The sequence below is a fragment of the Labeo rohita genome, unplaced genomic scaffold (assembly GCF_022985175.1).
Source record: "Labeo rohita strain BAU-BD-2019 unplaced genomic scaffold, IGBB_LRoh.1.0 scaffold_308, whole genome shotgun sequence".
Taxonomy (NCBI): Eukaryota; Metazoa; Chordata; class Actinopteri; order Cypriniformes; family Cyprinidae; genus Labeo; species Labeo rohita.
The window spans coordinates 27,016-54,347 of record NW_026129226.1 but is presented as its reverse complement, the minus strand read 5'-3'; the positions used below and the strand labels follow the sequence as shown (position 1 = coordinate 54,347).

Below are 27,332 nucleotides of genomic sequence, written 5' to 3'. Positions count from 1 at the left end.
TATAAATCAAACGTAACTAATAAAACAATTTTGTTTATTTCTGTTTTGGAACAAGAGTTTATTATACAATATTTACTGTGCATTTAATACAAAAATATTTATAACAAACATAATTTATAATAACAAGCTGAAAAACAGCAGCAGAACATTAAACATATAAAACAATGAGCAGCATCTGATCACCTGACACACGTCTGCGACACACCAGTCATTCTGCACTGGTTTGTGTATCAGTGTGTGTGTGTTTAGTGTTTGTGTATGTGTTGGCAGTGTAACTGCAGTGCAGGTGTGAATTTGCAAATGAATTCAGTTTGGCCCTCGATGAACTTTCCTCAGCTGAGATTTCCCTGAAACACACACACACACACTTCATTTAGCATTTGTTGCGTTATTTGTCAGACTGGTTTTGTATGCAAGTTGAGGTTGCATTATTAATCAAAATATGAAATTGCAATATGGCAAAGTGTGATTAACAAACTTAAATGTTTTGATTTAATTAAATAAAGTAAATGCACTGCATGTTTCAGAACGAAGCATGACACTGTGTTCATTTACACGTGAGCAGCTCATGATCCAGTGATTTTAGTATCTCAATTCAAAGTAAATGCTGTTTTACACAAACTCATCTCTGCATTTGCTCAATTAAAATGTTCATTTGATTTTACATTACAAATAAATTGTAATTATTCACAAACTTGTAATATTCACAAACTTGAAAAGACATTTAATTTTCACATGCGCATAATTTCCATTTTCGTATATAGATGATGTCAGCATTTCACTAGATTTGTAATAAAACACGTTTGTAAACCTGTTTTCACAAAAACAGCATTTTTCTGCAATTAAGACATTTTAGAAACAATATTAGGATATAAACAATGTAATTTTACTACTTTAAAATAGTTATAATACTACGAAAATTTTTATTTTCATTAATTTATTTTTATTTTCATTACATTTATTTTACAGTGCAGTTGGATAATATAAATTTATATTAAATAATTATAATTTAAATATAATTGGATAATTAATTTTGAGCTCTTACAATGCACCAGACTGAAGCATTTAACTTTACAAATGCATGTTTTTTTCATTTAAGTTTTAAAGTTAAATATGAGAATCTGGTGCTTTTTAAGAGCACATAGTTAAAAGCTCTAAGCCCATTCTGTTTCACAAAATCCTCTAGGAAAAACTGAAATGATGATTGTATGATTATTATTATTATTATTATTATTATACTAATTTGTACTTCACAGTTAAATTGTACAATTGTAACATTTCTTATTCTGTTTTTTTTTTTTAATAAATAAGCTCCATTGATGTGTGGTTTGTTAGGACAGGACAATATTTGGTTGAGATACAACTATTTGAAAACCGGGAATCTGTGGGTGCAAAAATAAAAAAATAAAAAAATAAAAAAATTGAACTTCCATATGTAGTAAATATTGCACAGTAAATATTGTATAATAAAACTCTTGTTCCAAAACAGAAATAAACAAAATTCTGTTTTATTAGGGTTTTTTTTTTGTTAGCCAAGATGTTCGTGTCTTTCTTTCTTCAAAAAGAAATTATGTTTTTTTGAGGAAAACATTTCAGGATTTTTCTCCATATAATGGACTGATATGGTGCCCCAATTTTTAACGTCCAAAATACAGTTTAAATGCAGCTTCAAACGATCACAAATGCGTTTGTAAATAATCCCAGCCGAGGAAGAAGGGACTTATCTAGTGAAACGATAGTTTTTTCCTCATGAAAACAATACAATTGAAACACTTTAACCAATCATTTCGCCTTCAACTGCATTTGGGATCCTTTGAAGCTGCATTTAAACTGTATTTTGGAAGTTCAAAATCGGGGCACCATATCAGTCCATTATATGGAGAAAATGTTTCCCTCAAAAACAATTTCTTTATGACTGAAGAAAGAAAGACACGAACATCTTGGTGAGTATATTATCTGTAAATTTTTGTTCTTGAAGTGGACTTCTCCTTTTAGGGAAAGCACCTCAGCAGCACGTTCTTAACATAAGAGAACAGTCATTTCTGCTTGCTGCTATAAATCGCTATTTTTCTGCACTTAACAAGTGAATTTCAGCAAGATACAATAGACAAGATGTTATAGAATAATAATTTAATAAAAACCTAAAAACAAAAAAAAAAAAAAAAACTAAAAAAAAAAAAAAAACTAATAAAACAGAATTTTGTTTATTTCTGTTTTGGAACAAGAGTTTTATTATACAATATTTACTGTGCATTTAACACAAAAATATTTATAACAAACATAATTTATTATTACAAGCTGAAAAACAGCAGCAGATGTTCAAAACCTAATTTTGACAAAAAAAAAAAAAACTAACAAAAAAAATCCTAATAAAACAGAATTATTTTGTTTATTTCTGTTTTGGAACAAGAGTTTAATTATACAATATTTACTGTGCATTTAACACAAAAATATTTATAACAAACATAATTTATTATAACAAGCTGAAAAACAGCAGATGATGTTCAAAACCTAATTTTGACAAAAAAAAAAAAAATAAATAAATAAATTAATACATTCAACCTATTTTTGGAATTTCCCGAAAACGTCCCAGCGTGACATCCGACAGGTTTTCCCAGATCGCATCACATATTTTCCCAAATTGTGCAGCCCTATGCATGTGCACTGTTTAATCGTGTGTGCATGTTCACCTGTTCTCTGAGCTCGCAGGCGGCAGGTGAGGTGAATCTGTCGACACACGGCGGTGCTGGAGCACAAACAGCTCAGATACTGAACTACAGCATCATCAGGGTCCTCGTCACACGTCTGCACACACACGTACTCAGAGTGATCACATGAACACATTAAAATGCTCACGTACGCATATACAGCTGAAACACTCACCATGCTGTGTCCGCGTGTGTACACCTTCACCTGACCTTTGACCTTGACGTGCCTCTGAAGCCCCTCCCACTGACTGGCATTCAACATCAGTAGATCGCAGACGGTGTCAGACCAGAACCAAACGTGAGCGTCAGCAGAGCCGTCCTCCACCACCACCCTACACACACACACACACACAAAATCAATGACTCAACAGTCAGGGTGTGTTTCCATCATCATACTATCACACACTCACTTGGCCTCGGCCTGAAACACTGCGCTGGTGGAGTCACACGGTGGGTGAGTTCGGCCACAGGATGTCTGTGAGGACGAAACGTACACGGGGTCAAAAAAAACATGAAAAATAATTCTAAAATGAAGGCCGCTGAAAGTGGGCGGACGTCGCATGACATCATTACCTGTCTGAAGATGCTCCCGCAGAGAGAACACGTCCACTTCAGCCGCAGAGACAACACACACACCACGTGACCTTTGACCTGAGCCAGCACACACCGATGGGCCCGGTCCGACGCCCACTCACCCAAGAGCATCATGGGAGGAGGAGACGGAGCCACGTCTGACCTACAGAGAGAAAACATGAAACACAGAGCGAAATAAGATCAAACAAAGCATCTCTGCCACTTTGTTTATTTACTGCATTTACTGCATATGAAATCCTCATATGAAACAAATGATTCACGAACCCGCACCAAAGTTTTGTTCTAAATCAAATGACTCGCTCTAAAGTTACAATCTAAATAATGATTCACAAACCATCATTTCAGATCAGGGCTCGGAGCACAGATCATGAATCATCTGATTTAGATCGGGACTTCAAATCGTGTATTGAATCATTTGATTTGAATCTTTCAATTCATGAAATGATTCATGAACCCATTCCAATCTAAATCAAATGATTCGCGACATGCGAAGTTCTGATCTGAATAATGATTCGTGAACCATCATTTCAGATCAGGACTCGGAGCGCGGATCGCAGATCACGGATCATTTGATTTAGAACGGGACTTCAAATTGCATATTGAATCATTTGATTTGCATTATTCAATTTGCGAAATGATTCACAAAACTGTTTTAAATCAAATGATTCATGATCCACCCTCTGTAGTCCCACATCTGAATAATGATTCACAAACTATCATTTTAGATCAGGGCTCGGAGTGCAGATCGCAAATCATTTGATTTAGATCAGGACTTCAGATCACATATCGAATCATTTGATTTGAATTATTCAATTCGTGAAATGATTCACAAAACTGTTCCGATCTAAATTAAATGATTCGCAATACACAAAGTTACGATCTAAATCAAATGATTCGTTATCCACGCTCTGAAGACCCGATCTGAATAATGATTCGTGAACCATCATTTCAGACCAGGACTCGGAGCACGGATGGCAAATTACTTGATTTAGATCGGGACTTCAAATTACATATCGAATCATTTGATTTGAATCATTCAATTTGCGAAATGATTCACAAAACTTTTCCGATCTAAATCAAATGATTTGCGATACGCTATTTGAAGTCTCAATCTGAACAAATGATTCACGATACACAAAGTTCTGATCTCAATCAAATGATTCATGATCCACACTCTAAAGTCCCGATCTGAATAATGATTCACGAACTGAAATGATCATTTCAGATCAGGACTCGGAGTGTGTATCATGATTCATCTGATTTAGATCGGGACTTCAAATCATGTATTGAATAATTTAATTTGAATTATTCAACTCGCAAAATGATTCACAAACCGTGAATTCACAAACGGATCGCAAATCACTTTATTTAGATCGGGACTTCAAATTACATATCGAATCACTTGATTTGAATCATTCAATTCGCAAAATGATTCACAAACCCCTTCCAATCTAAATCAAATAATTCACGATATGCGATCCGATTGGAACACTTTGCAATAGTGAATCATTTCGCAAGGCAATGGTTTAACTGATTCTGAGATTCTAAAAGCTCTGTTTCACCCATCGCTACATGCTTTTTAAATTTGTTACAAGTGATGTTGAAATTCGAAAATGAATGGCTCTTAATATGATCTGGTTTTTGCTAGTGAATCACTTGAAATGAATGACAAAAGTAACAAGGTTCCATTGTAAATGACTCAATTGATTCGGTTCATCTGTTCCTCTTTTCGTGTCTCCAGTCATGTTTACACGACACTGTCAGTACTACTGGCTTAGCCTGCATGTTTTCTGACATTAACTGAAATAAGCAAAAAGAGTATGTTTTTTTTTTTTTTTTGAGAATTTGTGATTTTTGCATGATATGTGCTTATTGACAAAATTAAACATTTAGATACACTTTCAATAATTCAAGCACTTTTTAAGTACCTCTTCAGGAACATTGATATTTTCAAGGGTTTTCCAGGCATTACATTTCTAAAAGTCCATTTCAAGTATTTTAAGTACCTTGTACGAACCCTGATTTGATGTCAGTTTTTTGTGTGAGAATTTAAAGTCAAACATTCACATCATTGGACAAAACATTGCTTATTCATCAAAATAATTCATTATTCAAATCATAAACACATGTACTTTTTATTCACATACATGTAATGCAATATTTTTATTTAATTTTTCTTCTCAAAATTGGCATGAGATGGAAATTGTGACTTACTGAGTTAAACAACCTAACAAGAAAAAAACATTATGCATAAATTATTAGTGAAAACGAATACAATAACACATTAAAAAAATGATATGCCCAAAATAAATCATTCATAATTGCAGACTAGTGTAAAATAATGCACTAATACACAATAATGCATAAAATAATGATATGCACAGATAAATAATAATAAATAAAAAAAGTGCAACATTCTGTCTCTTTAAGATCAAACTCTAGCTGGATTGACGTTCAGGACTGAACTGAGGTTTAAGTGTCATTGTCACTTACGAACAAAGCTCAGTCCTTAACTGTAACCAAACACAGGTGTGCAAATAAGTGTGTGCCTCACCTTGAACGGACTGACATCAGATCAGTGACACTCACACAGCTGATGGGCAGAGAGCGGCAGTACACGTTACTCGCTCTGAAACACACACACACACACACACACACACCATTACTAAGTATTCACAATACTTAATGTTTCAAAACAGCTTTGAATATATATTTATTATTAGAATGATATATGTTATAATATCACACACACTATTTTTTGGAAGAGTAATTTTTTATAAAGGACCAAACCTGCAAAAACTCAAAATAATCAAATAAATAAATACGAAATACATAAAATACATGATATACGAAATACATTGCTTAAACAAATAATTTTTTAAATTATTTTTATAATGTTTAATTTTTAATTACATTTAGCCCTGAATTTATTTTTGTACTACTTTCCCCTATTTATTCTTTATTGATTTTTATTCTATTAATTATTTTTCACATTTATTTTCTTGGTCTTGCTTACTGTTGGTTGAATTATATGAATAAATGACTTGCTTAAAAAAATAATTTTTATAATGTTTCATTTTTAAAAAAATTTAACTAACTTATTATGTTCTTTATTGATTTTTATTCTATTAATTATTTTTCACAATTCTTTTCTTGGCTGGTCTTGCTTACTGTTGGTTTTTTTTTATAGATTAGAGTGTACATTTAATTACACAAAAAATTAAAAATGAATTGTATTTGGTTATTGAGCCATTTTTTATACATTATATTATTTCCATTATTTACTGTAGTATTTATTTTCATATTTAAATGTTACTACATTTTTTTGTGTGTTTATTTTTACATATTTTGTAAATTATCAGGTGGACTGGTCTTAGAATTGATTTATTTCAAATGAAGTGTAAGCTTAATTACACTAAAATTAAAAAAAAAAAAAAAAAAAAGTTTTATCAAACCATTTATTATTCATTTATTTATTATGTATTTATTTATTTGTTTGTTTTATTTTTGCAGGTTTGGGCCTCCATAGAGCTGGGTAAAAAAGAGTTGTGACAATATAAACAATCAGACCTGAGATTTCCTACAGAGTATATACTGAGTTTATAAATCAATGTGTGCCTAGTATTTATCTTTGAACTAGTCCAGATGTCTTCAGAAAGAAATTAAAATCATTAGAGACTGACCTGGAGACTTTGCGTTGAACGTGACAGATAGAAACCGTAGCTCCGGCGATCAGACCGAGCGTGTACGGACCACATGACAGATCCACATACACGTCAATCACATGACCGGGACATTCAGCATCCTGGACGGTCAAACGCACCCGCAGATCCTGCTCAGTGCTTTCATCTGTATATTTATAGAGAATGAGAGTTCTTGTCAAACATCTGATATAAATACACTGACTCAGTCAGCAAATGTTCGGAGGCGGGGCCAAACCTTTCTCAGCCTTCAGCGATTGGATCTTGGCTTTGGTTCCGTTGTCCTCCTGCAATGTGATTCGCTTAGTAATGACTCCGTAAAAGGAGACGACCTCAGGGGCGGAGCTGTAAAATGCAAACCATCACTCAGATGATGCTGAATGCTTTAGATGTAAAGACACGTTTAGTGTGACAATCATCACCTGCTGTGAAGAACTTCAGATACGCTCATGAGCGCAGGAACACCTGACTGAGAACACACCACAGGTCAAAGGTCACAATCAATCAATTTACACCTGTGTGAATGTGTGTGTGTGTATAGTGTGTGTACCTGTGCATCAGGCAGCTCTTCAGCGATCGTGTGAATGCGCCACTGCGGCTGCAGCAGGAGGGCGGGGCTGCTGAGTTGTGTGACTCCGCCCCTCGCCGAAACCACCTTGGCTTTTAACACACTCACGTCCTGAGAGAGAGAAAGACAGATGTTAAAGTGCCCCTATTATGCCATTTTAAGTTTGCTAATATTGTTTTAATAGACTCCCAAAACAGGTTTATATGTATGCAAGGTCAAAAAACACTTCTGTTTCCCCCAAAAATAGATTTAATTTTACCCCATTTCTAAATGATTCATAAACGACTCGTGCGAAGCAGTTCGAAGAATCAGACTGCTGTGATTGGTCAGATGGCGCAGTCCTTTATGATTGGTCTAACGCGTACAGCGTGTCAGAGAACGAAACGCCCATTGTTATAACTGACTGACAGCCCTGGAGACTTGTCAATACATAGAAAAGATGGCATCGATTTTACCATAACAATTCCAGCCGGAGTCTGACGATGAAACGGCTGAAGTGGTTGATCGACAAGTTAGCACGGTCTACCATGGAAAGTGCTCGCAATTTGCTTATGTAAGTGAACTGGGCACATCTCTATGTTGTAAACTTCAACACTGTATAATGCATTAAGGCAGCTTTCACACCGAACAGGGAAAGCGCTGCGCTGCCGCTGGGTTCAGTTCAGCCCTTCAGAGCGCAGCGGCAAAAACTCATTTGCGTGTGCGCTTTGCTCGAGGCCGAAACAAGCCGTCCTCGCAGGGCGGAAGCAATTAAAACGAAGGGGGTTTCATATCACAGCGCTTTCTGCATTCGGTGTGAAGCCGCTTTGTGCACCATCCTTTATCATTAATCCAACTAATGAGACAGACAGACAGTCAAGCTGCATCAATCACACATTGTCAGACTACAGTGAGTTCACAGCTGAACAACAGAACTACAGAAGCGTGATTTAGCCGGTTAGCAAGACATGTGCAGGGCTGTTACACAACATAACATACACAACTACTTATTTTGAAAGATCACCAGAAAATACAATCTTTGTAGATTCATCATCTTTTGGAAGTGAATATAAAACAGTTTCACTCACAGCAGATGATACAGCGTCTTCCGCATAATGTACGTGTAAATTTCCATGTGATGTAAACCCCATGGAACTTTATGGGTGATGTAGAACGTGGGCGGACATTATGCAAATCTGTTACTTTGTGACGTGTGGCCGTAACAGAAAAAGATTCGAAATCCTGACGACTCGTTCAGGCAAACATGAGCCGACTCTTTTATTTGATAGACTATGTTTATTTATCGTGCACTGTCGGCTTCACAACTTTGCATAATATTTATTAGGGATGCACGATATTGGATTTTTGCCGATATCCGATATGCCGATATTTTTCGGTTCATTTTGGCCGATGCCGATACCGATACCGATATATCCTTTTGTTTGGAAACAATAAAAAGCATACCCGGAATACACCACATGTTGTATTATATGCCGACTAATAAATTACAGAACGTTTAGCAAACACTGAGGAATCAAATACATAAAAAGAAAGCCTCCATAACCTGAGACAAATGGCAAAGATAACAAGCTTTTCAAAATTAAAGTAAAACTAAACTGACTGACTGTGACAGTGCTTGCAGTTTTTTTTTTTGTTTGTTTGTTTGTTTTTTTGCACACTAATACCAACATGTTCATCTTCTCTGGTTTACCAAGCGGTCTTTTACTTGAAAACCAAATCCTGGGTCTGCCTTTGTTTCCTCAATATTCGCTTCATTTTGCCGCGCGCTGCGAGCACTTTCGCGCTCCTGCTGAAGCAGCAAATACAAACCAGGATCTATACACGAAGCGATCACACCAAAAGCACCTCTTCGCATGATCAACGTGGAAAGTAATAGAAATTTAGTCACTAATTCATGTTTAATTATAATTTCCACAAATAGGCTAATTGTTTCATATGCTGCACTGCGCTTTGACAGGGCTGCGGGACACGAACAGGACAAAATTCATGACTACAACTGGTTCATTCGTTCCTACGATTTATTCTTTTGTTAATTTGTAAAATAAGGGAACAAATTAATAAATCGTATGAACGAATTTTTAATTCACTGCCACGAAATCTTTTATTTTCCACCCGCATGTTTACCACAGTAAGAGATACGAAAACATGGATTAAAAGTGAATGACAAGATAATAAACCTGCGAAATTAAAGGGTGAGATGATGAGGATTTGGAAGAAACTATAAATATTATTTATTATAGTTCGTGGAAATGTGTAACCTACCGGCAAAACAGAACACAACCGCCTATTGCTTTAAATCTATGGGCTCGAACAGCATGAATCCGACCATGGTCACTATGTATAACATTTGCCTGCTAACCAATTATTTAAAAAAAGGCTTTGTACCTCATTTGTGTCATAATACACCCGTAAAAATGTTCGTATGAGTAACGGTGTGTTCTGCCTTAGCGCCGTCGGTGAAAGAGGTTCACCGGCCGCGCGCCGTAAATACTTTTGGGATCAGTTTATTTTAAATGCTGATCATGTCAATTGCAAACATTGCGATCGTGTTTCAAAATACAACAACGAGCACCGTGAAAGCATTTAAAAAAGGCACATTCAACGGTCTAGTGACTGGTATGAAACAGTAAAATGATCCCAAACGGAACAGCAGCGCGCTCTCTTCATTTTTTATCAGATGACCATATTTACATCTATTTGTTTCATAGTCATGCTACTTGCTACTAAGACAAAAAAAAAAAAAAAATAAATAAATAAATAAATAATTCGGTTGAGGACGCTGGCATTTCAAGTGGCATTGCACATCCTGTCATGTCACTATATGTCACTACAATAGACGCAGTTTGCATTAAAGTTAACATTTAAACGACAATCAATCATGGAAATGATCGAAAACTGACACCCCTACTTCTTGCCGAACAAGCATTATAGGACCCAGGTAAGGCTGCCACATGCTATAATTGTTTACTCCGTTATCACACACCAAAGCCTCATTCTGTACATCCATTCTCAGTTTAAATGCAGCCATTGAAATCAGTGAATGCAATTACCATTCAGGCAAAACTTTATTTCAAGAATGAGCCACACTGCTGACCTGATCTAATCGCTAGCGCACCCTGCACACCAAGTTAACATATTTCCCTTATCGGCAAGACATATCGGCATAATTTTTCATATCGGGCCGATGCCGATATTTACTTTTAAAGCCATTATCGGCCGATTCCGATATCAGTCCGATAATATCGTGCATCCCTAATATTTATGTTCACATACAGCTACACGACACACTGCATGAAAGGACATATTTGAAAAGGCATAATAGGGGCACTTTAAAAAGACAGGACTGTGACTAACAGCTGTACATGTCAACCACATAATCTCAGCCTTTCAAAACTGATCAGAATAAATAGACTTTACATCTTTATAGTGAGATGTCAGACTATGGGAGATGATGAATTGGTGCGAGTGTGTGTGTCGTACCTCAGTGTTGCGAGCAATTAATCTGTACACACATCCGGGATGAAGGACGGGGAACCAGCGAACACACGAACCCATAAAGTGCAGCTCAATCTGCAAAATACAGACAGATTCACATTTCAATCTCATCAGCCTCCTCTAAACTACAGACTGACTCGTGCGTTCTGCTGTTATTCATAAAGTGCACTTGAGAAAACCAACTTACTGAAATGCTATTAAAACGTATTATTCTTCTATCTTTTCTAACTGATGCAACTTACTGTTTTTCTAAAAATCACTATTAAAACTAGGAAAAATCCTACAGATTTGGATTGATGGAACGTTCAGATGCTATCAGTATGCTAATCATGTTAAAAAACAAGCTACAAAATGTTAAGCATGCTAAAAACATGCTAGAATCATGCTACCAACAATCATGCTAATCATTCTAACATGTTAACAACATGCTAGTAGCTTGTGAATCATGCTAACAACATGCTAGCAACATGTTAACAACATGCTAGCAGCTGGTGAATAATGCTAACATGCTAATGCTAACAACATGCTGGTGACATGATGATAATGCTAGAAACATGCTAATGACATGCTAATCATACTAGAAACAAGCTAGAAACATGTTGACAACATGCTAATAACATGTTAGCAACATGTTACTAACATGCTAATTATGTTAGAAACATGCTAGCAACATATTAGTAACTTGCTAATCATTCTAGAAACATGTTAATGTTAAGAACATGCTACAACATGCTAGAACCAAGCTAAAAACATGTTGACAACATGGTAATAACATGTTAAAAACATGCTAGTAACTTGCTAATCATTCTAGAAACATGTTAACATGCCAATCATGTTAAGAACATGGTAATCATGCTAAGAAAACATGCTGGTGACATGCTAATCATGCTAGAAACATGACGACAACATGCTAATAACACGTTATCAACATGTTAGAAACATGCTAGTAACTTGCTAATCATTCTAAAAACATGCTAACATGCCAATCATGTTAAGAACATGCTAATCATGCTAAGAAAACATGCTGGTGACATGCTAATCATGCTAGAAACATGACGACAACATGCTACTAACACGTTATCAACATGTTAGAAACATGTTAGTAATTTGTTAATCATTCTAAAAACATGCTAACATGCTAATCATGTTAAGAACAAGCTACAACATGTTAATCATGCTAGAAAAAGCTAACAACATGCTAATCATGCTAGAAACAAGCTAGAAACATGATGACATGCTAATAACATGTTAGCAACATGTTAGAAAAAAACTAGTAACTTGCTAATCATGCTAGCAATATTTTATTTATGCTAGTAACATGCTATCTAGCTAGCTAGCTCTAATCATTCAAAGAAACATTTTAGACTGAACATGCCAATCATGGTAATAACATGTTAGTAACATGATAATCATGTTAGAAACATAGAGCCAAACACCAGATGATTCAATTAAATCATGCTAGCAATATTTTGTTATGCTAGTAACATCTAGCTAGCTAGCTCTAAAACTATTTTAAAAATCAATCTATTTTAGACTGAAAATCAGCAAACTTTTTCAAATTTCTTTAAATATTTTCAATCAAAGATTTTTTTCTTCAAATTCACTTTTTTAATTTTACATAAATAATAATTATTTTTATAAGTGCACTAATAATTTATTATAATAACAACAGCCAAAATAATAATAATAATAATAATTATTATTATTATTATTATTTATGTATTCATAATGTATATTGTTTTGTTTTATGATAATATAAACTGCAAAAGACAATTCATTTCAATTATTATTAATCCTTTTTTACATGGATTATTGGATAATTAAATGAAGATAATCTGCATTAATATCTGTTGTTCTAATGTTCTAAAGATGACAGCTCAGTTGCATCTCTGATGTTTGAATGTGTGTTTCTAACCTTCTGACCGTCTCCAAGTCTCTCACGTTCCTGTGTCCGGTTGTTTTTGGGGTCGTCGCTCCAGAGCTGAACATCTCCGAAACAAGCGGCTCTGCACACGAAGCCCGGCTGCAGTCTGAGCGCATCAGCGGAGCCGTTCTGTAGCGTCACGCCCTGCTTGGACTCGAGTCTGAACAGCAAACTCACATTAGGTGCAGGGGTCAGAGGTCGTTTAGATGCCGGAGCGTCAGCAGGCTCGTCAGCTCTGGGTCTCTTAGTGTTTTCTGTTGTGTCACTGGTTTTCTCTCTGTCTGTCTGTTTGTTGTGCATCAGATGGCAGCTCATGGCCGCAGTCGGACTGATGATGGTCAGATCATCCACACACAGCTGTAGATAAACCCTACAGACAAACACACACACACCTGTATAAAGAATTGTCTCAGGTTCTGAATAAAAGCAGTTTTGTGTGTGTGTGTGTGTACCTGCAGTGTTTGTGTGTGATGTAACACGGCTGATCCAGGTGTTTCCACGAAGGGAAATTTGTCTTCATGAACCTCTCCATGACTAACGTACAGCGTCGCACACACACTAGACAACCTACAACACACGTTACATTACAAATAAAGCAATAAGTTAGAATAGCAAAATAATTGGCAAAATTTGTTACCCTGCCAGGCGGTGTTGATTTGTGTGGTTCTGGCTCCGGATTGGTGTGTTGTGACACACAGGCAGTCGAGTGCGTGCGTTTGATCTCTGAGCTGCATTGTGGCGCGGGTCGAGTCCAACTCTAGAACCCCAACTAACAGCAGCGGCTCCGGGGACGCATCCTGTCAATGGGACCTCATGAACAGACCAGGACAGCATGGCGTTCAGCTCCAGTGCTGTCATGTGAGGCGCAGACGGAGGCAGGAGAGACTTCAGCGAGAGAGACGCCCACACCTCTTGCTTCATCCAATCAGACAGCTGCCTCATCGACCACAGCGCCACAGACGGCCACCACACACAGAACTGACAGAGACAGACAGACAGAGAACAGGGAAAAGAACAGGAACCATTCATAGAAGGAATGCAATTTCTTATTTAAAATAAGTCAATAATTAATTAATTGTTTACATTAATCAATTGAATGAATCAATTGTTAACATTAATGCATATAAACTACAATTTATATGCATTTTCCTCTATCAACATACTGATAAAGACCATGACTGTGGTTACTGTGGTAACTTTTGTTACTGCGTTACAAAGCATGTATGCTACTGTGTTAACAGAGCATGTGTGTTACTGCGGTAACAAGGTATATATGTATGTTACTGTGGTAAAAGGGCATGTGTGTGTTACTGTGGTAACAAGGAAAGTGTTTGCATTACTGTGATAACAGGGTGTGTCTGTTACTGCGTAACAGGGCATGTGTGTGTGTTACTGTGGTAACAGAGCATGTGTGTTACTGTGGTAACAGAGCGTGTGTGTGTTACTGTTGTAACAAGGTAAATGTGTGTGCTACTGCGGTAACAGGGCAGGCAAGTGTGTTACTGTGGTAACAAGGAAAGTGTGTGTGTTACTGCGGTAACAAGGCATATGTGTTACTGCATGAAGACGTGTGTGTTACTGCAGTAACAAGGTAAGTGTGTGTGCTACTGTGGTAACAGGGCAGGCAAGTGAGTTACTGTGGTCACAAGGGAAGTGTGTGTTACTGTGATAAGGTGTGTGTTACTCTGGTAACAAGGCATGTATGTGTTACTGCGGTAACAGGGCATGTGTGTTACTGTGATAATAAGGTAAGTGTGTGTTACTGTGGTAACAGTGCAGGTGTGTGTGTTACTGTGGTGACAGGTTGTGTGTGTGTAACTGTGGTAACGGCAAGTGTAAGTGTTACTGTGGTAACGGCAAGTGTGTGTTACTGTGGTAACAGGGCATGTGTGTTACTGTGATAAGGTAAGTGTGTGTGTTACTGTGGTAACAGTGCAGGTGTGTGTGTGTGTTACTGTGATGACAGGTTGTGTGTGTATAACTGTGGTAACAGGGCATGTGTGTGTGTTACTGCGATAAGGTGTGTGTTACAATAGTAACAAGGCATGTATATGTGACTGCGGTAACAAAGCATGTGTGTGTTACTGTGGTAACAGTGCAGTTGTGCTTGTTACTGTGGTAAAAGTGCAAGTGTATGTGTTACTGTGGTAACAGGGAAAGTATGTGTGTTACTGTGGTAAGTGCAAGTGTGTGTGTTACTGTGGTAACAGGGTGTGTGTGTGTGTTACTGTGGTAAAAGTGCAAGTGTGTGTTTGTGTGTATTACTGTGGCAACAGTGCATGTGTGTGTTACTGTGGTAACAGTGCAAGTGTGTGTGTGTGTATTACTGTGGCAACAGTGCATGTGTGTGTTACTGTGGTAACAGTGCAAGTGTGTGTTTGTGTGTATTACTGTGGCAACAGTGCATGTGTGTGTTACTGTGGTAACAGTGCAAGTGTGTGTGTGTGTATTACTGTGGCAACAGTGCATGTGTGTGTTACTGTGGTAACAGTGCAAGTGTGTGTGTGTGTTACTGTTGTAACAGTGCATGTGTGTGTTACTGTGATAACAGGGCAAGTGTGTGTGTGTTACTGTTGTAACAGTGCATGTGTGTGTTACTGTGGTAACAGGGCAAGTGTGTGTGTGTTACTGTTGTAACAGTGCATGTGTGTGTTACTGTGGTAACAGGGCAAGTGTGTGTGTTACTGTGGTAACAGGGCGTGTGTGTGTGTTACTGTGGTAACAGTGCAAGTGTGTGTGTGTGTTACTGTGGTAACAGTGCATGTGTGTGTTACTGTGGTAACAGGGCAAGTGTGTGTGTGTGTGTGTGTGTTACTGTTGTAACAGTGCATGTGTGTGTTACTGTGGTAACAGTGCATGTGTGTGTTACTGTGGCAACAGGGCAAGTGTGTGTGTTACTGTGGTAACAGGCCATATATTTGTGTGTTACTGCGGTAATAGGGAATGTGTGGGTGTTTGTAAGTCATGGTGATAACAGAGTGTGTGTTACCATGGTAACTGGGCACTGGTGTGGCTCCTGTATCATCTCTTTGTAAATGTTTCTCTTTTTTGGCGTCTTCCGTTCAGCATCACACACAAAGTCCAGCAGTCGCTCAGCAACCACACACAGTCGCTCCGCTCTCACCCAGCGCGGACACAACCTGACATACACACACAAGATTAATAATGTGGCATTGACTGCTAGCACTGTGACACTACACTATAGTATTTGGGCTATCATTTTTTTTTTTTAACAAATGCAATTTAATTTAAATTAAGTTCAGTGACAATACTAATATTTAAGCATCAAGCTTTTATGCTGTGAGTGCATGGTCTTCACTCACCTCTCAGCGATGGCGTTCTGACAGTAGCAGAGCCAGAGATACTGTGACGCACCCAGATTCTTCTCCAGCAGGAGGCGCTGCAGTGGCCCGTGTGACCCTGACACCTCCACCTTTGAACTCAAGCAGCTGAAGGCAGTAATCTGCAGGCTGGAGCGTAGACATGCACACAGAACCACATGCGGAGCGAACGGGGAAGCGCGGTACATGAAGTGAACATTGTGAAGCTGGAGAAAAAAAAAAAAACATTTCTCAAATGTTTGGACATTTAGTTGTGGTATTTTAAATAAAACCTTCAAAACAGAGTCTGATTCAAGACAAATGCTGAATCTGCTACTGAATTTTGTGATGACATCACACTCACCTGAATCTCCGCCCCTGGCCTCAAGCCACCGCCCCATTTCTGAGCCGGCTGATAGGCCAGACAAAGCCCCACCTGTCCGTCAATCTCATAAAGCCCCGCCTCTTCATTTAAGATCTTTGTGACCGTACCCTGTCAATCAGACGCCCAGTTAACACAAAAACAGGTCACAGCACAGGTCAAAGGTCACACCTATTTGAAATCTTTCTACATATATGAATATGAAATGAGTGTTGTAATATTTCATTACTTAACTATTTTAAACAAATCTTATATTTTTAGTGTGTGTTGAAAATCTGGTTGAGCAGAAACAGCTGTACCTTAAAGCTGATGAGCGTGGAGCGTTTTACTCTGACTGCAGGGCCGGAGGCGGAGCACAGGTGTGTGTCTGCGGTGTGGGTCTCTGCGGTGTGTGTGTCTGTGTGTGAGTCTGCAGTGAAGGAGTCTGTGTGTGTGTCTGGATCCTCTGAGTTCTCCTGCAGCTGCAGGTGGGGATGGAGGCGTGATTGACAGCTGTCCGTCAGCACACGCCGGCCCTCCATGCCCTCCAGTGAACACACACGCAGAGACGAGATCCACACGCTCTGGCCGACACACACACACTGCCTCCAATACTGATGCTTGGCTTCCTGACAGACCAATAAACAACAGATCCAAAAATATATAAAGTCAACATATTCTTCATTTAAATATTATTTCTATACTATTATAGCATTTATTCATATATTGAATGAGCTTTTATTTCATATTTTCAGTTCCCATTTTAATTTTGTCATATTTTTTCCTCAATATTATTAGTTTTTAAACATTTCTTTTTCTTTATTTACATTTTTGTTTTAGTCATTTCAATATTTGGGCAAACTATTTAGCTAATATTATAGTATTTATCAGCATTTTGAATTAGCTTTTATTTCATATTTTCAGTACTTATTTTAATTGTTTTTTTTTTTTTGTGCTTTGTCATTTTTTATTTAGTCTTATTTTTATTTAAAATTTCGTTTTAGTTCTTTTGTATTTCAGCAAACTATTTCTCCTATTTCTTCTTATTTACTATTGTTATATATTAAATATATTTAAAAAAAAAATCAAAAAAGGTAAAATTCAAAATATGAATAAATTAAAATACAGCATATAAATAATTAAGTTTTATTCAGATTTAGTTATTTTTGTATTTCAGCAAACATATTTTGAATTTTTCCATTTTTATATTTCCATTTAACTTTATTTTATTTCAAATTCAGTAATTAGCAAATAGTAATATTTTTCAGTACTCATTTTAATTTTAATTATGTTATTTTTTAAGATATTTCTATTTACCTTAATTTGATTTCAAATTCAGTTTTAATCATTGTAGTATTTTAGAAAACTATTTCTATTTTTCTATTTTTATTTAATTTGATTTCAATTTTAGTTTTAGCAATTTTAGTATTTCAACAAACTATATACACACACACGTACATATACACACACATGTATATGCTGTTTATAATTGTAATATAAATAAAAAATTTAAATCAAAAAAGGTCAAATTCAAAATATTAATGAATTAAAACTGCATATAAATAAAAAAATATATAATTTCTGTTTTACATCACATGACACACTGACCGTGATGAACACAGGCACTGAGGATCCTCCTTCACTGAGAATGAGGCAGAAGAATCGTTTCCCACGGATCACCAGCAGAGGACAGACGACGCTCACCTGGCCGCTGACACACACACATGCCTGATCCTCACACCTGACACACACACAGAGTCAGTTCATTATGTTCTTGATCAAACACATCTGTCACACTGACAAAGCCAGAGCCTCTTCACCTCTGCCGGAGGAGTTCAGCGGCTCCTGTCACGCTCATGACCTCACTCAGGGCTCCTCCGGGGTCAAAGGCCATGGTCTCGAGGGTCACACACACCGGAGGTTCCAGCAGCTCTAGGTAACCCGCTGCAGGTGCATTATGGGGTATGTAGCTCCATGAGGGAAACAGCATAAGCCTCCCCAACCAGAGACAAGACGACTTCAGCATCTGGACCAGAAACAAGAAGATCCTGAACTGCAGTAAACCAACTCAATACAGTTGTTTATTGATGCTGTTATGCTGTATTAATGTGTAAATATATAATATTATGTTAATGCATGAAGACAGACAATAAGTCATATCTGAATAATCAAAAGATATTATGGTCAAAATCAACACATTTTTTATTGTAATGTTTAATTTATATACTATTATAGTATTTATTCATATTTTGAATGAGCTTTTATTTCATATTTTCAGTTCCCATTGTAATTTTGTCATAACTTTTGTCAATATTATGAGTTTTTAAATATTTCTATTTATTTTTATTTTTATTTTAGATTTAATCATTTCAATATTTGGGCAAACTATTACTATTATAGTATTTATTAGTATTTTGAATAAGCTTTTTTTTTTTTTTTTAGATTTTTACTTGTTTTATTAATTTGTCTTGTCTTTTGTCATTATTTCTTTTTAAAATATTTTTATTTAGCTTTATTTTTATTTCAAATTCAGTTTTAGCTATTTTTATGTTTCAGCAAACTATTTCTATATCATTTTAGTATTTATTAATATTTTTAATTTTTACATTTTTATATTTCTATTTAACTTTTAATTTAAATTTTAGTTTGAGTAATTTCAGTATTTGTATTATTTAATTTGTTTTATTAATTTGCATTTTTTGCCATTATTTTAAAGACATTTCTATTTAACTTTATTTTTATTTAAAATTTAGTTGTAATCATTTTTGTATTTCAGCAAACTATTTCTATACTATTATAGCATTTATTAGTATTTTTAATTTTTCAATTTTTGTATTTCTATTTAACTATTTTAGTTTTAATCATGTCAGTATTTCAGCAAACTATATACTTTATAATATTTATTAATATTTTCAGTATTAATTTTAATTTTAAATTGTTTTATTAATTTTTGTTGTCTTTTGTCATTATTTATTTTTCAAGATATTTCTGTTTAGCTTTGTGTTTATTTTAAATTCAGTTTTAGTCATTGTAGTATTTCAATTGCAAACTATTTCTATACTAATTTACTAATATTTTAGATTTTTTCATTTTTATATTTCTAATGAACTTTATTTTATTTACATTTTAGTTTTAGTCATTTTAGTACTTCAGTAAACTACATTTTATTTCATATTTTCAACTTTTAACATCTTGTTTTGTCATGTCACTATTTGTCCTTTTAATATTTCTTCAACATTTCTATTTAGCATTATTATTTAAATTTTAGTTTTAGTAATTTTACTATTTCAACAAACCTATTTGACAAAGTAATTTTTATTTGGAAACTGTTGAAATTTTTATTAAATGTCTAATTTTTATTTTTTAAATCTTACATTTACATTGCATTTCAATTAATGAAAACAATTTTAACAGTTTAGGCTTACAATATCCTGATTATTCTACTTCCTGTCCACTCACCGCACACGCTACACTTCCTCCCGCGTCTCTGACTCTCCACACCCCGTCACTGGCCCCATCGCCCCGTCCGTCACACAGGAAGCCAATCAGAAGCAGGTTGTCACGTGGGAGAGCTTTATAACTGGGCAGCTTAAGCTCCGCCCCCCTGGCTTGATCCCGGTAGTGGGCGGAGCTCCAGCTCAGGCTGCTGCAGCAGGCGGTTCTCTGATCACGGATCAGCTCCGACACGGACACAAACCTGAGAGAAAAAGAAGATTACAAGACTCAAACCATTTTTATATGACGAAATGCTGCAGTGGAATCCTGTGCATTCAAGACATGTCAGAAAAGATGCCCAATGTCATTGGAAAAACACCTGTAAAAGCCCAATTTATTAGTGAATGAAAAACATCTTTATTATAATAAAACTAAAATTTGGTTATATGAATGAAATGATTTTTTTTCATTATAATAAAACTAATTCATATATTGAACTCAGTGTATCCTGCAGAAATGAGTGTCAGACTCACCTGTAGCTGACAGGTAAATCAGTGGCGTTTGACCCGAGCGCCGTCTGAACCTTCTGAACCACGGCCAGAGACAGACGAGACACAGACAGACACAGAGACGCGGCGATGAGAGGATGAAGCTGCTGTTTCACAGCCTCAAACACCACAGACAGCCAACGCTGCTCCTGAAACACACAACACAGCATTACCATACAGAAAAAAATGAAAATAAATGAATAATAAACACATACATATATACATACACTGTGTGCAGAATTATTAGGCATGTTGATATTCTGGTCATATTTTTTTTCCAAACACATTTTACCAATTCCAAACCACATCAGTCTTAATAACTACTGTTAATTTTGTATTTAATCATTTATATGTGATATATAATTGTTCATGAAGGCTGGAAGTGAAAAACTCCTTATATTCAGGTGTGCAGAATTATTAGGCATGTTTTCTTTTACAGATAAAATGAGCCAAAAAAGAGATTTAACCCAGACTGAAAAGTCCAAATTATTAAATGCCCATGAGAAGAATGAAATACTAATGCATTACAAGAATTTGCAAAGTTAAGGACCATTGGACAGAGAAATGCGTGTTGAGTCTGCATGGTCAGAAAAAACAGGTGGAGAAGAAAAGATGCATGTGAACTGCAAAAGAATTAGGAATTAAGGTGAAGAATTAGTGAATTAATCCTCAAAAGGATTTGGGAGTTCATGTTTAGTCTCCAATCCTGAAAAGTCTGACTTGCAGAGATGGACTAAAATTAACTCCCAAAACTTACTGCCAGATTTTGGAAGATAAATTCTTGAATCAGAGGTAGAAGAGGATGTGATGCTTGTCCTTCAAGAGTCTCAACTTATCTGTCTATAAAGCCTATAAAAAAAAAAAACTGTCTTCATGTATTTCAAAACACGTCAGCTTGTTATTCTTATTAAGTCAGGGGCATTTTTTAGTATTTTTTCCCAAGCAAAGTCTCTGAGAACCTGACACATTGCACTTCTGAAGACTCCAGGTCGGTTTCAGTTCTGGAAAATGGTGGCGCTGGAGACTAAACGGTTCCTGATGGTGTCACACCTAATTCTTCACCTTAATTCCTAATTCTTTTGCAGTTAACATGCATCTTTTCTTCTCCACCTGTTTTTTCTGACCATGCAGACTCAACAAGCATTTCTCTGTCCAATGCTCAAGCCTTAACTTTGCAGATTCTTGTAATGCATTAGTATTTCATTCTTCTCATGGGCATTTAATAATTTGGACTTTTCAGTCTGGGTTAAATCTCTTTTTTGGCTCATTTTATCTGTAAAAGAAAACACGTCTAATAATTCTGCACACCTGAATATAAGGAGTTTTTCACTTCCAGCCTTCATGAACAATTATATATCACATATAAATGATTAAACACAAAATTAACAGTAGTTATTAAGACTGATGTGGTCTGATGTAAGACTGATTCTGCACACAGTGTGTGTGTGTGTGTATATATATATATATATAATATACAGTAGTCAACATTTGAAGTGGACCAAAAAAGTTCATCAAAGCTGTCCTAAGACAAGAATTGGTATTTTTTGGCTTTGGGACAAATTTTCTGAAAGGTTTTGATCCACTTCAAATGTTGACTACTGTACATGTATATTTATATATACTCTTTTGTAATGGTTCTATATACATTGCAATATACATAAAATATATATTACAAGTTTTCAAATAAGTTTTGAAGAATAAAATGTCAAAATGTGGGTGAAATAATGTTCCATTGTCATTCAGTGTAACACTTACACTTATTAAAACAGCATATTAAAATATATAAAAGTATAAGTGAACATACACAATATTTTTGCACTTTAAATGGCTAAAATAGGATAGTGACAAAGTTTTAACAACTAAAATTGCAAGTAAGCAATATTTGGGACAAAACTAATTAGCTTTTTAATACGTTATAAACAGATTCTGACAAGATTGTTACACTAAATAACATTTTAGTGTCTGTTTTCTGTAAATCATGGTAAACAATTGTATGATATTTATATTTTGCAAGGACACTTTAATGTATTGAACAACAATAATTAAGAGCTGTGTGTCAAAATATGTGTGTATTATGTATAATTAATGTATATATGATAAGTATTAATATAACTATTCTTAACATAATAAAAAAACATAATAAATTACATAAACTACACTAATACACACTTAAGTTACATGTATATCACTTATAAGTGCTATTAACCTATTTCAAAAGTATAAAAACATTCATAAACACATATATAATCAAATATATAAACATACTCGCACTAACAGATGTTTTGTTTTGTTTATAATCAAGTGAAAGAGAAGAAAGTGACTGTATATAAACACAATGAAGTAAATGTACCGCTCTGCTGTGGTTTTTAAAGTGTTTTAGAAACTCCTCCATCCGTCTGGACACCAACACTTCTCCGCTGTCACTGTCACATCTGTAATTATTACAATGAAAACGCAAATATTAAATGTTTACACTGATCTCCAGCTTCTTCTGTGGCGCGCCGCTCTTCTTCTTCTGTGTTTGTGTGTGACGTGACGCAGATCAGGGGCGCGCGCGTTCTAACACCCCCATGTGGAGCGGAGGAAAATCGCACATACACTTTGGTGCATTTCTCAAATTATAAATGAAATTCTCAAAACTAATTGTTCAACCTCCACATCATGTAGTCACTTATGCACATCATAATAGCAGTTTCTGGATATTTTGAACAAGCTGCCGTTAGTTTGGTACATTCGTGCACTGTATTATGTACATTTGTCTGCGGTTTCCTACATTATCAGTTGCTCAAAATGTATTATATAGTTCTCTGTACAATAGTTTACCACTCAAAACATCTAGTCATTAGTTCATCGTATAAGTCAGCAAATGCAAAATGGTTGATCTAGTTGGTCTAAGATATATGTATAGTCATGTTTTGCGAATGATTAGTTAATCATTACAGTTTTTCTCAATCGCTTTGGTGCATTTCTCAGATCAGAAATGAAATTGTCAAAACTACTTGTTCAACCTCCACATCATCTAGTCACTTATGCACATCATAATAGTAGTTTCTGGTTCTTTTAAACAAGCTGCAATTGGTTTGGTACATTCGTGCACTGTATTATGTACATTTGTCTGCGTTTCCTACATTATCAGTTGCTCAAAATGTATTATATAGTTCTCTGTACAATAGTTTTACCCCTCAAAACATCTAGTCATTAGTTCGTCGTATAAGTCAATAAATGCAAAATGGTTGATCTAGTTTTCATAAACTATCAAGTATATTCCCTACACATTTCCATTAGTCTTTTTGTAAATTTGCCATGGGTTGTGCAGATGAATCTTGACTTTTATTAATAAGGGAATGCAGATTAACCAATAACAAACCAGTTCACTGAAATTCCTCATACAGTGCTGCATGCAAAAGCAAAGTTCTGTCTAATTTATTTTCACTTTTGTGCATCATGTACAAACATCTGACAGACATCTGTAAGATGTCAGTTTTACATACACTCTAAATCATAAACATCTTACAGTAAAGACATCCAATAAAAGTCTATTTGAAAAAATAAATCTTGCAGATGTAAATGTAGACGTGAAATAGACGTCTTAGTGATGTACATGTACTATCAGGGATATTTCCTTTTCTTGTCTATCACAATGACTCTGTAATGTGTTTTTTTTTTCTTTTCTTCTTTCTTTCTTTTTTTTTTTTTTTTTTTTTTTTTTGTCCTATCCAGTCTCTTCTTTGCAAATGTTAAGGATTATTTGAGAAATGCACCAAAGCAACTGAGAAAAACTGTAATCATATAAGTCATTAAATGCAAAATGGTTGGTCTAGTTTGTCTAAGATATATGTATAGTCATGTTTTTCAAAAGATTAGTTAATCATTACAGTTTTTATCAGTCGCTTTGGTGCATTTCTCAGATCAGAAATGAAATTGTCAAAACTACTTGTTCAACCTCCACATCATCTAGTCACTTATGCACATCATAATAGCAGTTTCTGGATCTTTTAAACAAGCTGCCGTTAGTTCGGTACATTCGTGCACTGTATTATGTACATTTGTCTGCGGTTTCCTACATTATCAGTTGCTCAAAATGTATTATATAGTTCTCTGTACAATAGTTTTACCCCTCAAAACATCTAGTCATTAGTTCATCGTATAAGTCAATAAATGCAAAATGGTTGATCTAGTTTTCATAAACTATCAAGTATATTCCCTACACATTTCTATTAGTCTTTTTGTAAATTTGCCATGAGTTGTGCAGATGAATCTTGACTTTTATTAATAAGGGAATGTAGATTAACCAATAACAAACCAGTTCACTGAAATTCCTCATACAGTGCTGCATGCAAAAGCAAAGTTCTGTCTAATTTATTTTCACTTTTGTGCATCATGTACAAACATCTGACAGACATCTGTAAGATGTCAGTTTTACATACACTCTAAATCATAAACATCTTACAGTAAAGACGTCCAATAAAAGTCTATTTGAAAAAATAAATCTTGCAGATGTAAATGTAGACGTAAAATAGACGTCTTAGTGATGTACATGTACTATCAGGGATATTTCCTTTTCTTGTCTATCACAATGACTCTGTAGTGTGTTTTTTTTTCTTTTCTTTTTTTTTTTTTTTTTTTTTTTTGTCCTATCCAGTCTCTTCTTTGCAAATGTTAAGGATTATTTGAGAAATGCACCAAAGCAACTGAGAAAAACTGTAATCATATAAGTCATTAAATTCAAAATGGTTGGTCTAGTTTGTCTAAGATATATGTATAGTCATGTTTTTCAAAAGATTAGTTAATCATTACAGTTTTTCTCAATCACTTTGGTGCATTTCTCAGATCAGAAACGAAATTGTCAAAACTACTTGTTCAACCTCCACATCATGTAGTCACTTATGCACATCATAATAGTAGTTTCTGGATCTTTTGAACAAGCTGCCGTTAGTTTGGTACATTCGTGCAACTGATAATGTACATTTGTCTGCGTTTTCCTACATTATCAGTTGCTCAAAATGTATTATATAGTTCTCTGTACAATAGTTTTACCCCTCAAAACATCTAGTCATTAGTTCATCGTATAAGTCAGCAAATGCAAAATGGTTGATCTTGTTGTCATAAACTATCAAGTATATTTTCTACACATTTCTATTAGTCTTTTTGTAAATTTGCCATGGGTTGTGCAGATGAATCTTGACTTTTATTAATAAGGGAATGTAGATTAACCAATAACAAACCAGTTCACTGAAATTCCTCATACAGTGCTGCATGCAAAAGCAAAAGTTCTGCCTAAGGGGTGATTCCTGTGTTTGTCTTTCTAATTTATTTTCACTTTTGTGCATCATGTACAAACATCTGACAGACATCTGTAAGATGTCAGTTTTACATACACTCTAAATCATAAACATCTTACAGTAAAGACGTCCAATAAAAGTCTATTTGAAAAAATAAATCTTGCAGATGTAAATGTAGACGTGAAATAGACGTCTTAGTGATGTACATGTACTATCAGGGATATTTCCTTTTCTTGTCTATCACAATGACTCTGTAGTGTGTTTTTTTTTCTTTTCTTCTTTCTTTCTTTTTCTTTTCTTTTTTTTTTTTGTTTTGTCCTATCCAGTCTCTTCTTTGCAAATGTTAAGGATTATTTGAGAAATGCACCAAAGCAACTGAGAAAAACTGTAATCATATAAGTCATTAAATTCAAAATGGTTGGTCTAGTTGGTCTAAGATATATGTATAGTCATGTTTTCCAAAAGATTAGTTAATCATTACAGTTTTTCTCAATCACTTTGGTGCATTTCTCAGATCAGAAACGAAATTCTCAAAACTACTTGTTCAACCTCCACATCATGTAGTCACTTATGCACATCATAATAGTAGTTCCTGGATCTTTTAAACAAGCTGCCGTTAGTTTGGTACATTCGTGCAACTGATAATGTACATTTGTCTGCTGTTTTCTACATTATCAGTTGCTCAAAATGTATTATATAGTTCTCTGTACAATAGTTTTACCCCTCAAAACATCTAGTCATTAGTTCATCGTATAAGTCAGCAAATGCAAAATGGTTGATCTTGTTGTCATAAACTATCAAGTATATTTTCTACACATTTCTATTAGTCTTTTTGTAAATTTGCCATGAGTTGTGCAGATGAATCTTGACTTTTATTAATAAGGGAATGTAGATTAACCAATAACAAACCAGTTCACTGAAATTCCTCATACAGTGCTGTATGCAAAAGCAAAGTTCTGCCTAAGGGGTGATTCCTGTGTTTGTCTTTCTAATTTATTTTCACTTTTGTGCATCATGTACAAACATCTGACAGACATCTGTAAGATGTCAGTTTTACATACACTCTAAATCATAAACATCTTACAGTAAAGACGTCCAATAAAAGTCTATTTGAAAAAATAAATCTTGCAGATGTAAATGTAGACGTAAAATAGACGTCTTAGTGATGTACATGTACTATCAGGGATATTTCCTTTTCTTGTCTATCACAATGACTCTGTAGTGTGTTTTTTTTTTTTTTCTTTTCTTTTTTTTTTTTTTTTTTTGTCCTATCCAGTCTCTTCTTTGCAAATGTTAAGGATTATTTGAGAAATGCTCCAAAGCAACTGAGAAAAACTGTAATCATATAAGTCAATAAATGCAAAATGTGTTTTTTTTTTTTTTCTTCTTTCTTTCT

At 35.1% G+C, this 27,332-nt stretch overlaps 1 protein-coding gene across 1 annotated transcript; it reads right to left on the bottom strand.

Moving 5' to 3' along the window:
* Positions 1-21: 21 nt before the first annotated feature.
* Positions 22-23,157, bottom strand: ctc1 (CTS telomere maintenance complex component 1). Its single transcript, XM_051102927.1, is given in 24 exon segments — positions 22-347; positions 2,691-2,805; positions 2,884-3,040; positions 3,119-3,183; positions 3,282-3,444; positions 5,857-5,931; positions 6,986-7,151; positions 7,242-7,348; positions 7,426-7,472; positions 7,554-7,682; positions 11,052-11,141; positions 12,982-13,360; positions 13,443-13,557; positions 13,628-13,773; positions 13,775-13,968; positions 15,980-16,130; positions 16,314-16,537; positions 16,675-16,803; positions 16,992-17,300; positions 18,280-18,412; positions 18,492-18,697; positions 20,131-20,368; positions 20,640-20,803; positions 23,005-23,157. Coding segments are annotated over 24 exon segments (3,585 nt in total). The 5' UTR covers positions 23,047-23,157; the 3' UTR covers positions 22-306.
* Between the last annotated feature and the right edge of the window lie 4,175 nt (positions 23,158-27,332).